The sequence below is a fragment of the Zootoca vivipara genome, chromosome 3 (genome assembly GCF_965207765.1).
Source record: "Zootoca vivipara chromosome 3, rZooViv2.hap1.1, whole genome shotgun sequence".
Lineage (NCBI taxonomy): Eukaryota > Metazoa > Chordata > Lepidosauria > Squamata > Lacertidae > Zootoca > Zootoca vivipara.
Window position 1 is genome coordinate 17096979 of NC_142586.1, and position 14890 is coordinate 17111868.

Consider the following 14890-nt stretch of genomic DNA (forward strand, 5'->3'; position numbering starts at 1 on the left):
TATGCTTCCTTTATTCCAGGCATCCCCAAACTTCGGCCCTCCAGATGATTTGGACTACAGTTCCCATCATCCCTGACCACTGGTCCTGTTAGCTAGGGATCATGGGAGTTGTAGGCCAAAACATCTGGAGGGCCGCAGTTTGGGGGTGCCTGATTTATTCCATTGAATATTCCATTGAATATTCTATTGAATATCCCTTCCAAGATATCTTGTAGACCTAGCAAACATTAAAATGAGGGTAGCCTTTACACAGGCAAGATTAAATGTCCTTCCACTAGCAGATTGGATGGGATGGCACAAAGGAATTCCTAAGGACAGAGTCCGTTGTTGCAACTCTGTGTCAATAGAAGATAGAACTCATGTGCTCCTTGAATGCCCTTTTTAAAAATAATCTTAGAAACGACTATATTAACCCATTGTTAAGATCAAAGAAGGAAAGGTCATCCTTAGCAAAGACTTGTTTTTTGCTGTCCGGTGTAGAGAAGTATATATCTTTCAGAATATCTAAATTTCTTGCTAAGGCTCTACAGATCTGGATGTATGGGAAATGATTTATCCTTTAAGGGTTAAGGAGCAGAAATGTAAATCTCTATTATTACTTAGCATTTTCATGCGTATAACAGCTGTCTGCTAAAGCACAATAAACTGACTTGACTTGCTGGCTTGGGCTGTTGGGTACTGGACGTCCAGCAATGTCTGGAGGTCCACAAGTCACCCACACCTGCAATGGGACAAGTGCATTTTGGGCAGGAGTTCTTCAAGAGAGCAGTTATGTTGATAAAGTAATTGCAGGGCTCCTTTCCTAGCTAGTGGCTCAATAAATCCTTCTACAGCTCACCCAACTAACCCCATCACACAGAGATATTTAAGAGCTCGCACTGCCGGTCTTCGTTACCAAGAAATTTTGCCATAAGTTGAAAGTCCCAATTGACCAACACTATGGACTCATAGTTTATTCTCAAAGAGAAATGGACAATGAGTGGTATGAATGTGGTTACTCTGCAACTACTAGAGATCACTCTGGACCAGAAGGGAACCACCAGACAATCGTAATTAAGGAACGCAATCCAGCTAGCCTTGTTGCAGCAAAGAATTTTGTTTACTACCCAAGAGCACACATACCAATGAAGAAGTGGGGCTTAGCAAATAGTGAAAAGTTGTCCGTGTGCAGAGGGAAAGTTGTTTTTCCACAAAAAATGCTTCCAAGTTCAACCCCATGTGTTGCAAGCTCACTTAAAGCTTTAAGTTAGCAACTGTCTACCACACAGTAGAAGGGAAAAAAATGTTTTATTGCAACTGTAGCGCTGTCAGGCTTGAAACATTGGAGCATGGTTTCTTGTTACCTGCCCTGAACATATTAGTACTTCCAGGTGGTAAATATATGCTCCTTTTGGTTGTTGTGTACTATTTTATTATTTCATTTTTAACTGTTATTATTTCATTTAATGCTTTTTATTTTTGGGACGCAGGTGGCGCTGTGGGTTAAACCACTGAACCTAGGGCTTGCCGATCAGATCGGCGGTTCGAATCCTAGCAACAGGGTGAGCTCCCATTGCTCGGTCCCAGCTCCTGCCAACCTAGCAGTTCAAAAGCACATCAAAGTGCAAGTAGATAAATAGGTACCGCTCCGGCGGGAAGCTAAACGGCGTTTCCGTGCGCTGCTCTGGTTCACCAGAAGCGGCTTAGTCATGCTGGCCACATGACCTGGAAGCTGTACGCCGGCTCCCTCGACCAATAAAGCGAGATGAGCGCCGCAACCCCAGAGTTGGTCATGACTGGACCTAATGGTCAGGAGTCCCTTTACCCTTTACCTTATTTTTATTTTACTGTTGTAAGCCAACCCAAGGTCTAGGAGGACTAAGGACAGCAGTGTGAATAATTTTAAATCTTACTCATCTAAGATGCAACATGAAGCAATTTTACCCTCATTCCACATATACACATTTCCACTCCCCAAATCAAATATGCAGAAAGCAGCCAAAATGGCCAATACCGCAAGTGGTACAATTTGTGTTTCCCCAACAGCACCACCGCATACTCTGCTTTTGTAAATCCCTTTCATTTTTATTAGAAAGAAAATGTAGCAGAATACTTTGCAATTCAAGGCAGCAATTATCATAAAATTGTAGCAAAGTTGGAGGGGGCCCTGAGGATCATCTAGTCCAACCCCCTTGCAATGCTGCTGTCCAATATGGGGATTGAACCTGCAACCTTGGCATTATCAGCACCACACACTAACCAACTGAGCTACCCAGCAGATTCTAGGCATGCTTACTGGTCTTATTGAACTGGTCAGCAGGTCTGTCTGCACAGCAAATATAGATAGGTCCAGGCTCCATGTGTTTCAGACCAGTTCTTCCATCTTCATAGCAGAGCAGTGGTCTGGATATAGACTGGTCAGGCAGTGTTTTGTGTGTGTCTCTGTCCCATTCCCCTACCTTCATTGTCACTGACATTCTGCATGTTCAGTAGCAGCCAAAGCATAGCATGGCCAACCTCTGGGCCTCCAGAAATGGCTGGAATACAATTTGCACCAACCCTACGCTGCCTGGGCTTGAGGGGGGTTGGAGTCTAAACACAACATCTGTAGGGCCAGACATTCCCAGCTCCAAATACTTTGCCAACACACTCTGAGGTTCAGGTGCCCAGGAGAATTAATAAGCAATATAGAAGGGCAATATAGAAGTCTTAAAAGATAAAAGTAAACCAAGAGGGCAAGACAAGGCTGCATTCAGTACACAGAGTTGCAACCCTGTGTTTCTAGTGCCATTTTCTGAGGCTTGCAACTCAAAAGAAGCCGCTGAAAATAAAAATTTGGGTATGGACAGGTGGTTCAGGTAATGACATGAGACAGCTTATTTTGGCAGACTGCCTTTTTATTGCATGTGTTCTGTTTGAGAAGTACAAAAAGAACCAACCGAAGGACTTGCATTTCAAAATTAGCCATTTGCAAGTTACAGAATTCCAGTTTCCGCTCGACCGTTAAAAATGCACATGCCAATTTTATCACTTAAATCTTGCCCAAAAGAAGTGTGTTTCCTAGATCCGAGACAGGCAGTGATATCTTTTTGTACATAAAAAAGGGACACACAATCACTTAAAACCTCATTGTAAAAAGGTACTTATGGGTAGCTGAGTTGTATTGAATGCAAGTCAGGAGTTGACAGCCTGGTTTCAAACGCTGAAAAAAAAGTGTTTAGCCTATCAAAGATATAGATCTTTGTGGCAGTGATATATGGAAGGCACCAATTGTTTGGTTGAAAACTCACAATTATGCTTTATTTGAAAGGTTCTTACTTTACTGTATGTATTTACAGTGCCCTAGTGTCAACTCATTCTTCTGCCTACAGAAGCGTCTTGCAAGCTAACAAGTGTAAATGGTGAAATAAAGAAGAGCCTAAAACGGTGATGTATGTGGTTTTCCCCCCACCGCTAAAAAACCCCAAAGCCTTTACCAAAAAAAAACACAAAAAAACTGTTCAGCAGAGAGATAATTCACATCCATGTCATCCTGTACATTACAGAAATCATATACTTATACTTATTCTACACCAGCTAGCTGTTTTTCAAGAGAGCTCCGCCTCCCTCCACACACAGTGTAACTTAACACACATTTAAATACTGCTTTGGAAGTGCTGACATTCACCGGTTTGGTCCTATCGATACACATCCCAACAAGACCCCCAACTTTACACTTTGGACATGCAAAGGAGATAAAGGCACCCTGTCCATCTTTGACCCCATCTTCTACACAGAACAGCTCCTGAAGGCATTTGCTCTCCAAACTCTCTTAACGCTCTGACACAAGTTGGACCGAGATAAAAGCCAGCCACGTACATTAATAGATGCTAACTCCCTTAGGCTCTGCATGCTGAGCCTGCGCTCCCAGAACGCCGACTACAAACGCCAGTCTAATATGATTCTAGTCCCTGGGACTTGGCAGCAACAGGAGCTCTCATCACCCCTTAACAGGCTCCGTCCTGTACGCTGAATGCCACACCCAGCGTTTTAGGTACCGAGTGGCAGAGGGAGTTTGGAAATCCAGTGGAGAAGTAGCCACTATAAAAAAAAAATGCAATGCAGAAGAGGTAGATAACAAACGGTGGCTCTGGGACTACTATGTGGACCTGGTACACAGTGAACAAGGACAACACTACAGCCAGTAGGACCAGAAGTAACTGGAAAAGTGTGCACACCTCAAATACATGCTTCCACCTCTACGTTCCCTCATATTTTTACAAAGCACAGTGTATAAAATTTCTCCCACTAGAATTCCAGAGGAGTCATACGCCTAACTTTTAAGAACTCCAACACTTTGGACAGACCTTTTAATTTGAGGGGGGAGGAGGGTCTTCTTTCACACACCATTCAGCTGCAATAGAGTGACCGAGTGTTACCGTTGAAAAAGGGGTGGGAACATTGAAAGCCACATAATAACCTGTTTTATTATTATTATTTTAAAAAGAAAAGAACATTCTCTAATGCACACAGGGATGGCTACTAAGCGTTGGGGCCCCGAAATGTCTTTAGCATACACACACGCACATTATACCTTACTAATTTCTTGGTGCATGTTCCTAGGACGTCAAGACTATATACAATCGGTTCCTTATCTTTTCCCCAGGAGTCCTAAGGGCTAAGGTTCCACCTTAAAGGTAATCTTTGTGCAAGAAAGCAGGTATGGTTTTACTTAATCCAGATTGACTTTGGAAAAATAGAGGCGTTCCCAATGGCAAGGAGGCAGAGGCTTCAGCTCAGTCCTATGGCTTTTAGTTTCCCCCACCCCTTTTTAAAACGCAGTGAGAACTCATGATGCCCAGGTGACATCCAAATGTCTTTTAAACTTTCTTTGTTCATGCGTAGAATTCTTCTTGTTTCTGTGGTTTCTGATAGCCTCCATTTGACTGTTTTGGCTCATCCAGTGAGTAGCTTCCTTCATCTTTTTTCTTCATTCTGTACAGCATGAACCCAACTAGGAATCCAGCAAACAGCAGACCTACTAGTCCACCAGCGATGACCCCTGTGGAAAAAGCAAGTGCCGAGTTAGATATATTCAGATTAGAAATAAACGAAGTGATAAAGTATTTTTTTCCACACGCAAAAAACCCAGAAGCATTCCTGCTCAGTATCATGTCCTCAGAAATCAAGAAAATGTGTAGACCACTCTTTATGTATGCCATCACAGCGGCAATAATTCTCATAGCGAAAAATTGGAAAAGCAACATAATCCCCACCAAATCTGACTGGTTAGCTAAAATGATTGAATATTCACATCTTGCAAAACTAACAGGGGGAGTAAAATGAAACACTGTTCAAAAAGTTAATAAAGTATGGTTAATTTTTAAAGAATATCTTAAAAACTCTATGGACAACGCAAATCTCCTAGCAGATTCAGACTAAATGTGGAAATAGAGGGAAGATATGGTAAAATATGTATAGACAAACAAAAGGAAACGTGGAAGAACCACTGTGACATGCGTATTGAGTTAAGATTGATAACATAGCATTAAGAGGAAAGTGCAAAGTCAAATGTGTGTGGTGTGATGTCCAATGTAAAGGTACGAGGGTAGGTACTGTATGAAATATATGTACTGTGTATTGTGTAATATCTGTTGAGTTTTATGTCATTAATGTGTGATAACGATAAAGATTATGTTTTTAAAAAAGATAAAGTATTCCCCCCCAGCAAACCTGGCCACCTCACTGCTCACCCCGAATTCTAGATTATTTATGAACAAGTTAAAAGAAGCACAGGCCCCAACACCAATCCTTGAGGGACTCTACTTTCTCCATCTCTCCATTCGGAGAACTATCCATGATGGCTATGGTCTGCCTCCACAACTGGAGGCACTAACACTTCCAAATACCAGCTGCTGGAGACCACAGGAGGGAAGCATGCCCATGTACTCAGACCCTGCTTGAGAGTTCCCCACAGGCATCTGGTTGGGCCCATTGATGCTTCTTATGTTCCTCCAAGAGTGACCAACGCTTCGTAAAAAGAACAGCCAGCCTGAGGTATGCTACAAAGAGAGTTGTTTCTGTGGAATCTACAGTCCGGATTAGGGCTAGACAACATGATGCCCTCCAGATATTGTTTTGTCTATAAATTCCCATCATCAGCCATGTTGGTTGGGAGTTGAGAGCCCAACAAGGTCCGAGAGCCTACAGATTCCCCATTTCTGGTCCAGATGAAACAATCCAAGTGTACACCTTTGGGGGCTAATCTTTTTCCTCCAAGCTGCTAAGAATGGGGCATATGACAGTATTCTCCATTGAGCACAGCCTTCTGAACACGTATTTAAGGTCCCGGTCATGTGCCCTCTACACAAAGGCTCTGCTCACCCTCCACATGCTAAGGAAGCAAGAGTGGGGATGCACTAGTTGTGCTTAGGCTTTGTCATCCGTTGTCACAAAGCCGTATAGTAACTTCAGCCCGTAAGGTGCTTGCCATAGTACTGGGTTGCCCTGGGCATAACTAACCACACAGTGATGCCAATGTGAGCAGCTACTCTGCAGCAGCTGTTGAGGTTGTGACAAATGTAGGGCTCAGTTCATACTGCAGCTTTGCTGTGCAGAAAACAGTATGGCAGCTCAGTAACAGTTGACTGAGATAGTGCTAGAGGTTGCACAATAAGTAGTTTAAACTAAGCGGGGGGAAGAGGGAGAGGGAGAGGGACCAGGAGAGAGAAAGAGAGAGAAAGAGAGAGATCATCTACTTTCACATACCTCCTAGAACTTCTTTCCTGTCCATTATTCCTTGGGCGGCTCCTGCAGATTTTGCATTCTTTGTTTCTGTATCTATTGTTTTATCACCGGGCTGAGGTCCCACTCCTAGTACTGAATTTTCTCCTTGTAGCTCAATTGAAAAGTCATCCTGCATAGAAGAACAACCACGCCATTTTAAATTTCCCTTCCACAGATTCAGTGCATGTATGTTGTTCACACAGTCACAAGAGTTTCTGAGGCACCGTTGCTACTCAAAGTTCTATCATGACATATGCTCGAAGTCTGCATTTAAACAGTCTGCAAGCTACAGCACAGGGCAATTAATTGCATTTCAGCGTAAGAGTTTGATTTATGTAGCAGCATGGTGAACAGCGTCTCGTTCTTACCTTACTTCCAGAACCATCATCAATTAGGATGACTCCGTCATCGGGCAGAGAAGGGATTTCATTCTGGTCACCAGAGGGTATTGTAGTGGGACTTGCAGTATCCAGACTTCTCTCACTAGTCGGCACAAAGTCCAAAGCAGGTGTTGCATCATCAGTGCTAGATCCTTGATGGACATCTTGGGAGACTTCTGCCTCAATGAAGTGTGTGCTAGAAATTTGCGACGTTGTGGTTCTGACTGTGGAAATGTGATGAGTCGCAGGGATTCTAGTCGTTATGACTGGAGACCTTGTTGTTCCTTGTTCAGTAAATGAGTCCAGCTCATATTCTGTAGCTACTGCTGTACTGTCGGTCACCAGATCCATCAGTGGGACTAAAGGTATGCTTGTTTGGGATACAGGTCCTCCTGGATAGTCTTCTGTAGGGCTGTCTGTTTGCTGTACCTCAGGCTGCTTGTATTCCAAGTCAGTTGTGGATTCGGGCAACGACGACATATTTGTGCTTCCTTGTAGTGAAACTTTATCGAAGGTTGCAGGATGGCCTGACAAAGAACCCAAAGCATCAGTATTCGTTTTAGCCAGTACACAGGAGGCCTCAAAAATTGCATAAGCTCATCCAAGTGGTTCAAGAAGTCTGAGGAATCCCTCTCTCTTCAATAGCCAATGCCCACCCCATGACCAACTATTTATGACACCCCTCTCCAGTTGTAGAAAACACACACACACGTTGACTATATTGGTCTCTGTCAGGGTACTTTTTTCATTATTTATGTTAATGTTCTTTCTAGAAAAATGAAATCCCTACTTACAGGGTCTTAAGATTTTAACATGCAGTCAATTTTAAATGAAATCTGAACTAGCCACCATTTAACTATAATAGCCATTTTTATATTCTGGTTACGGCAGGCACTACAAAATCTGGATGGCCCCATTTAATAGGTGTGGGGAGGCTTTGGCCATCCCAATGTTGCTGAACTACAGCTCCCATCAACCTCAGCAGCATGGCTAATGGGCCAGGGATGATGGTAGTTGTAGTAGTTTGGCAACATCTGGAAAGCCAGAAGTTCCCCAGACCTGCCACATGGCCTCTGTCAAACTCACTAGGCGGCCTTGAGTCCCGGCCTAACTTGATAGGCAATAAAGGCACAACAGTTACTCTAAGGAGCACTGAGAGGCAGGATGGATTGTGAAGCAGGAAAGACCCAGATTCAAATCTCCACTCAGCCTGAAGCTCACCAGAATCACTCTCTCTCTCTCTCTCTCAGCCTAACCTACCTCACAGAGTTGTGAAAATAATAAGCGTGTGCAGAGCCATAAACACTAAGCAGTGTGGCATTTGGCCTTTAGTTAACTATAAGCGTACAGAGTTAGAGCTGTTCAGAACCCAAGAGTTCAGGAAGCGCTTTGTTCGTAGCTAAGCAGACACAGAAGCAAACATACCTGCTCCAGAACCAGAAAAAGAGTCATAATCATCACCAGATGAATCCATGTCTTCAGGTGGGAAACTGATGTCTGCTGGCTGCTACAGAACAGAAAACAAAGTACATTTAGAATATTCTCCCGTTGATTGTTTCCTGCACACATTACTATAACCTAGCAAAATCCCCATCGTTACGCTAGGTGGGATGCCATATAGATGAATACTTTTTATTCTGCTAGGGCTACGGGTAGGGCAAGAGGACACAGTATGTGTCTGCAATACCCTTACAAAGACAAACACGTATAAACCCTGATAGATCTTTCTTGGCAAAGCTGGACCATTCAGTATTGAGAACAAAGGGCAGTTAGTTGCACTGTAAACTGCACTGCTTTATTCCACCTCCCTACTCCTTTCTGAATATACCCATACTGTAAACTACAAAAATGAAGCTTGCTGCACAGCCATAGTGAATAATAATTACCTGCAGAACAGAGATTAGAAGAGCCACAGAGGAACTTATAATTATGATTCATTTTTGCATAGCAATAAGACACAAAGATTCAGAGTCATGCAAGGCACACATGGAAGTTTTGTATAAGGGTGCCAATTTACATTCTTTTCTGCAATGTGTCTTTTAGACACTTACACAAGCAATACCGGAATCATTTCATTCCACTATTTGTTTAGAAAAGTATTGGCACGAGGGAAGAGATGCAATTAGTGTAATTAAACAGATACACATGGTCAAATAAGAAAGTAAGTAAGAGCAGGGGGAAAGTAAGAATTGGAAAATTTTAGAGCAACTTTCATTAGAAAAAAATATTGGTTTGCTATGTAAAATTTTCTGATGCCCTAGAGTGTGATCTAATTTAGCAGGTTTACTTTCTTTGAAACAGAGAAGATTGGCCAATATCATACTTGCAACTGCCATCTTTTCATGTTTAAGAAATGCATGGGAGTGTGTGTGTGGAAAAATAAAAGAACTGGAAACTTTTCTGCTCTGCATCACTGCCTGTGGGCCATGAAAAAGGCACACAGAAACTCTACTCTGATATTAGAGCTTGTGGTGAATGTGTGTTCAGAATACCCCTGAAGCCATTAAATTCTTTGGCTGCATTATATCAAATATAGAAATTACAGAGATTCCTTTCAAGCCATTTGGCCAACTGAGAGCCCTCAACACAAACTTCCTTATCCACAAACAAGCCTACAATCCTTGCTAAATGATGGTCATTTTATTGATGATGAGATCGAGCATCAGATGAACTCCTTCCCCAAGTCCCTTTTCACAAAACACTGGACACTACAGAAACACAACATGTCCTCATTTGGGCAGACAGGTTAGGTAGGTAATGACAGCTTTTCACATGTATGTTGGGCTCATCCTCTATTTAGAGTGCTGCAAGGCTATTTTCTGCAAACTTAACAGTTATATTCCCCTTTGTATGAGTGCCTATCTGCACTCTTTGCTACATCAAGATCAAGATACACACACACACACACACACAGAGAGAGAGAGAGAGAGAGAGAGAGAGAGAGAGAGAGAGAGAGAGAGACAGTCCTGCAGGGCTATCTTATCTACGGTATATGGTTTGATTGCATTTCTCCATTGTGTTCCAGCTATGTCAGCATGCCTTTTAAGCATCCTTTCTACTGTTAAAGGAACAGCAGTCTTCCTGCCTTCAAGAGGATATCAAACTAGGCTTAGAGCAGAGCTGGGGAACCTTTTCACTCTCGAGGGGTGCATATCTTCCAGGCTATCCTGCCAGGGGCTGCCGGAGCAAAAAGTGGGCAGAATTTGCAGCCCTGTGCTACTCCGTGCCATCGCCACATCCCTCCTTCCCTCTGGCAATCCCTCCTTCCCTCTGGCACACAGTGAGAAAGAGGGTTCCCAGAGGGGTAGTCTGGGAAGCCAAAGTGGGCCTGCAACACCTGGAGGGCCACATGAAATTAGGCTGGGTGGTGGTAGTGGAAAAAAGGTTGCCCACTGGAGGGAAGGATCAGTTGGGATTAATTGTCACCAGCACCAAGACAGATGATCCTATCTGCATGAAGTTGTTTCCATATACAGTGGTACCTCTACATACAAATAACTCTACTTACGAATGTTTCTACTTACGAATGGAGCTCCGTCCGCCATCTTGGATGCGGTTTAGATAGGATTTTTTCCACTTACGAATTTTTAGATAGGGTTGCTTCGACTTACGATTTTTTTCTCCCAATGCATTCCTATGGGATCCGACTTACAATTTTTTTCGACTTACAAATGTGCGTTTGGAACGCATTAAATTCGTAAGTAGAGGTACCACTGTACAGTTAACAGTCTTGGCAGCTCTGGATCTCACGTTTGGCTCTCCTCAAACAGGATTTCCGCATCATGTCCCACATAGGAGTTCTACATCACAGACCCTGTGTGTCAATGCATGGCCTCTGAAATAGCACTTTGTCTCTTTCACATACCTCCACTGCAGCATCACAATGCTGACACCTGAGGCAAGGATTAGGAGGCAACCGATTTTGTGCATTGTTTTTTTTTTTAATGTCCTTAACCCTACAGGATTTACAAAGGCAACCTTTCACATTTGGGCTAGCAGCACCAAATGCTTAAGCCGGCATACACAAACCATTCTGCTGGCATTGAAGAAAGCTAGTTATGGATCATTGCTTTGGAGGTCTAAATCTGCCCAGAAGATCAAGAGGAAGTTCCCCTGAGGATGAGAAGCCAAACACAGTCCTGGGATGTTTGGCAGTTTTCATTCCCAATGAGAAGTATTGGAAGCTCTCTTAGAACTTATCTCATGGATAATTTCCCTCATCTCGTGGATATCAAGTGAAAAGTTTCAAATACTAGACACTTTTCAGTGATACAAAAGCATGCAATGTGGATGCTGTTCTGAACACTTTCTTGTAGAAGCTTGTTCTATGCAGGTGTTCAGTTTGTTAAAATAAAAAAAGCATCTCTATACTGGAGGTAGATAGCCACAGGGGAGACTTCTGGTAGCCCTACACTCTTCTCATGAACTTGTGAGAAGCGCTTGTTACTCTTCACCTCCAGGCAATTTGACTGCAAATGCATACCTTTAAAAATAAAAAATATATAGTGTTACAGGTCCTATGATTTTGGCTCTCAAGATATCAAACAGTGTTAGAAACTGGGATAGAAAAGCTAGGAGCCCAATGGTTCCTGGGACCTAGGTTGTGGGCACCAAAACAGATTATCTAGTCACCGCTTTCATTGGGGGAGGGGTGACAACTTTTTAAAATTATTTTGAAAAGCATGAACTAATATGTAACTCACATAAGAGACACATTAATTATATCACATTTTTATCAGAAACCGTTAATACATGTTGAATTTCCAAGCACGAATTCCAAAGGATCAGCACACCCCAACACGCACATTATTGCAGGAGTTGTGGATCCAGCCTCTTTGAATTGAAATCTGCAGAAAGTTCTTTGAACATCTCTACTCTCTGGCTGGGTTTCTTTGATAACAAGAGATTGACACAACTATTTCCTATTCAAGTCTCTGAATGCTGTCTTTGGTATAGCACATGTTTTTGCCGGGTTCCCCCTATACTGTACTTCCAGCAGCATTTATGAAGACACTCTGAATACATGCATTTCAAGGATGTCTCAACTGGAGGGCAGTGGATGGGAAGGATATATATTCTCCAGGTGGAGACAAAGTAATAGTCTCTTCTTCCCCACCCTATTTCAAATGAGACATGTGTGGGAAGTATTTTAAGACACACATGATTTTTCTTGATGCTTTCCTAAAACAGCTGGATTATCAACTTGAGTTATGCCCATAGTATTTACATCGAAATGGGGGTGGTGGTCTAATATTTTACAGGCTACACACTAAATATCTGGGGTAGGTCATTATGCCATGGATTATGCCTTGAGGTTGACCACAAGGAACCTATTTCAAACAGCACCATGAAGTGGAGAGCTGACTGAAGGAAAGAACTGGTGTCCAAAAAGGTACAGAAAAACGAGTGTTGGCCCTAGGAACTAGGGCTCTGCTTCAGGCACCAAAATATATTGGATTGGTGCCAACTCCATCACTGGAGTTCCAAGAATATATTCTATTGAGTTCAAGCCAGAACTCTTGTGGCGTTCAGACCAATGCAACCAAAATTCTCTTCTCAATTTAGTCTTTTTTTTAAAAAAAAAACACCAGCAAATTATATTGTAGTATTATCTTGTAGGATTTAAGATTGAGATCAGCTGTCTCTGAGCTTCAATAAAGGACAGCTGTATGTGTGGTGATGTTGGTCACCATCTGCTAATTTTAGCTGCTCCAACTTTTCAAAAGATTCTGAAGTTCAAGAACAAGGAAGGCGATTGAGAAAGCTTTGCAAGCTTCACCACTTTAACTCACCACTTTGCAAACTGTGCAGCTGCTCGTTTTACTCAGCGTGCAAGTTCTTAATGAGCTATAGTGCCATGCACTTTGCTCAGCTACAGCCTGTTGGGCTTCAAGCAGAGCAGGTCCAACTGCTTAGACCAATCGGTGGCTCTTAATGTGGGTTGCTTATTAAGCAGCAGCTGGCCTTCAAGGGGGGAAAAACAACAAGAAGATCTATTGTCATTTGGGGTTCTAACAAGATTATCTCGAAATTCTAACCCTCCCTTAGCTGCCTGCTGATAATTCCACTCTGAAGAAAACAAGTTCTAGAAAGTTATTTGGCTGAAGCAACAAGCTGCCTTTGGGTGAAAGCAGCTGACACATCGGTGCTTGGACTCTACCACTTCAAACTGCCTGAGGAAGATTGCATAGTTAGAAGCCATCCCATGGGGTAGGTGGAATCCTGTACTTGCACATCGGGAGGCAGAAGCTAGATGAGAACTCTTCACAGTATCTAATTTTCTAGCCTCAGCTGCTTTAATACAGAGGAGCCTTCAACCATGAGATCTGGCAGCTGTAGTCTGATGTGGCATTATCCAGAAACCGATCTTATCATCCCATCAACTATTACTGTAAGCTAGGCCAAAGACATCTTGTGACATGTACAAACCATTCAGATCTTGTATGGAGACTGAACATGCTTGAGTGGCTTCTGTCAACTCAAGCTTGAGTTAGTAGATGAAGGAATACCAGAAACTCCATTAGCTGGGCTTGGAAGAGTGTGGACAGCACTACACCTTTTTCATTTAACTATATCTAAAAGTGTTTAAATTTGCTTGAATCATAGAATAGAATCATAGAGTTGGAAGAGACCACAAGGGCCATCCAGTCCAACCCCCTGGCCAAGCAGGAAACACCATCAAAGCATTCTTGACATATGCCTGTCAAGCCTCTACTTAAAGACCTCCAAAGAAGGAGACTCCACCACACTCCTTGGCAGCAAACCGAGGTACCACTGTACATTGTTTATCGCTTTCATTTTATGGATCAAAAGTCTGAAATGAATTAATCCATTTTGCATTACTTTCTATGGGAAAGCACGCCTTGGTTTTGGAATGCTTTGGTTTTGGAACAGACTTCCGGAACGGATCAAGGTACCACTGTACTGTGTTGTCCTTGCTTGCTTTGCTGTGACACTGCTAGACTTGCCTCCCACGTGAATAACATTTTAGCAGGTGTCTGATCCAGACAGTAGGTTGTCCTTGAGAGGGAGACACCACGCAGTTTCCATGCTGACTCATTGCTATCTCTCTCTGACACTGCAAGGTAAGCCTGGACACTTGATATCAGGATATGTTTTGGCAGATATGGCCTCTTGTGAGCAAAGCCCATCAAGGCAATGGATTAGGATGTTCAGACAACACCCACATCCTCCTAGTCAAGCTTTGGCCATGACTTTCAATCTTTAGATTATTTCCCACCTGAAAGATTTACCTCACCACTTATTGCAACAAACAGGAAGCATGACCTAGGAGTAAGCAAGGCTGATGCAATGAGGTTTTCCATTCATGGAATCATAAAATTATAGAGTTGGAAGGGACCATGAGGGTCATCGAGTCTTGCAGTGCAGGAATCTTTTGCCCAACATGGGGCTTGAACCCACAGCCCTGAGATTAAGGGTCTCATGCTCTACCGACTAAGCTATCTTCATTCCTTTCATTCAAAGGTGAGAGGGAAACACTTTTAAAAGCAATTTACTGGGATAATTCACCATTTCTTCCAACAGTACGTTAAAGCCATAGCTTTTATGTACACCATTAAGATGCTATATAGGTCAAGATGGTACAGCACAATTATAGTATGACAAAAAGTATGTCGGAAGAGGCAGGTTAGCCCACACTTTTTCCCACAAGACACAAGAGAGCAGCCACCCTATTCCTTGCGACATTTCCACATGCTATCATTCTGGTGGTTGCACAGACCACGTGGCCGGTGGCAAGATGGACT

General features: G+C 42.9%; 1 protein-coding gene across 1 annotated transcript in view; it reads right to left on the minus strand.

Annotated features, from left to right (window-relative positions):
- Nucleotides 1–2858: 2858 nt before the first annotated feature.
- Nucleotides 2859–14890, minus strand: part of SDC1 (syndecan 1) — a 31946-nt gene continuing 19914 nt past the window's right edge. The window contains exons 2-5 of the mRNA XM_035110015.3: nucleotides 8550–8631; nucleotides 7113–7651; nucleotides 6727–6874; nucleotides 2859–5020 (exon numbers count right to left, since the gene is read on the minus strand). Coding sequence (XP_034965906.3) covers nucleotides 4854–5020; nucleotides 6727–6874; nucleotides 7113–7651; nucleotides 8550–8631 — 936 coding nt within the window. The 3' untranslated portion in view covers nucleotides 2859–4853. The remainder of the gene's footprint in view (nucleotides 5021–6726; nucleotides 6875–7112; nucleotides 7652–8549; nucleotides 8632–14890) is intronic.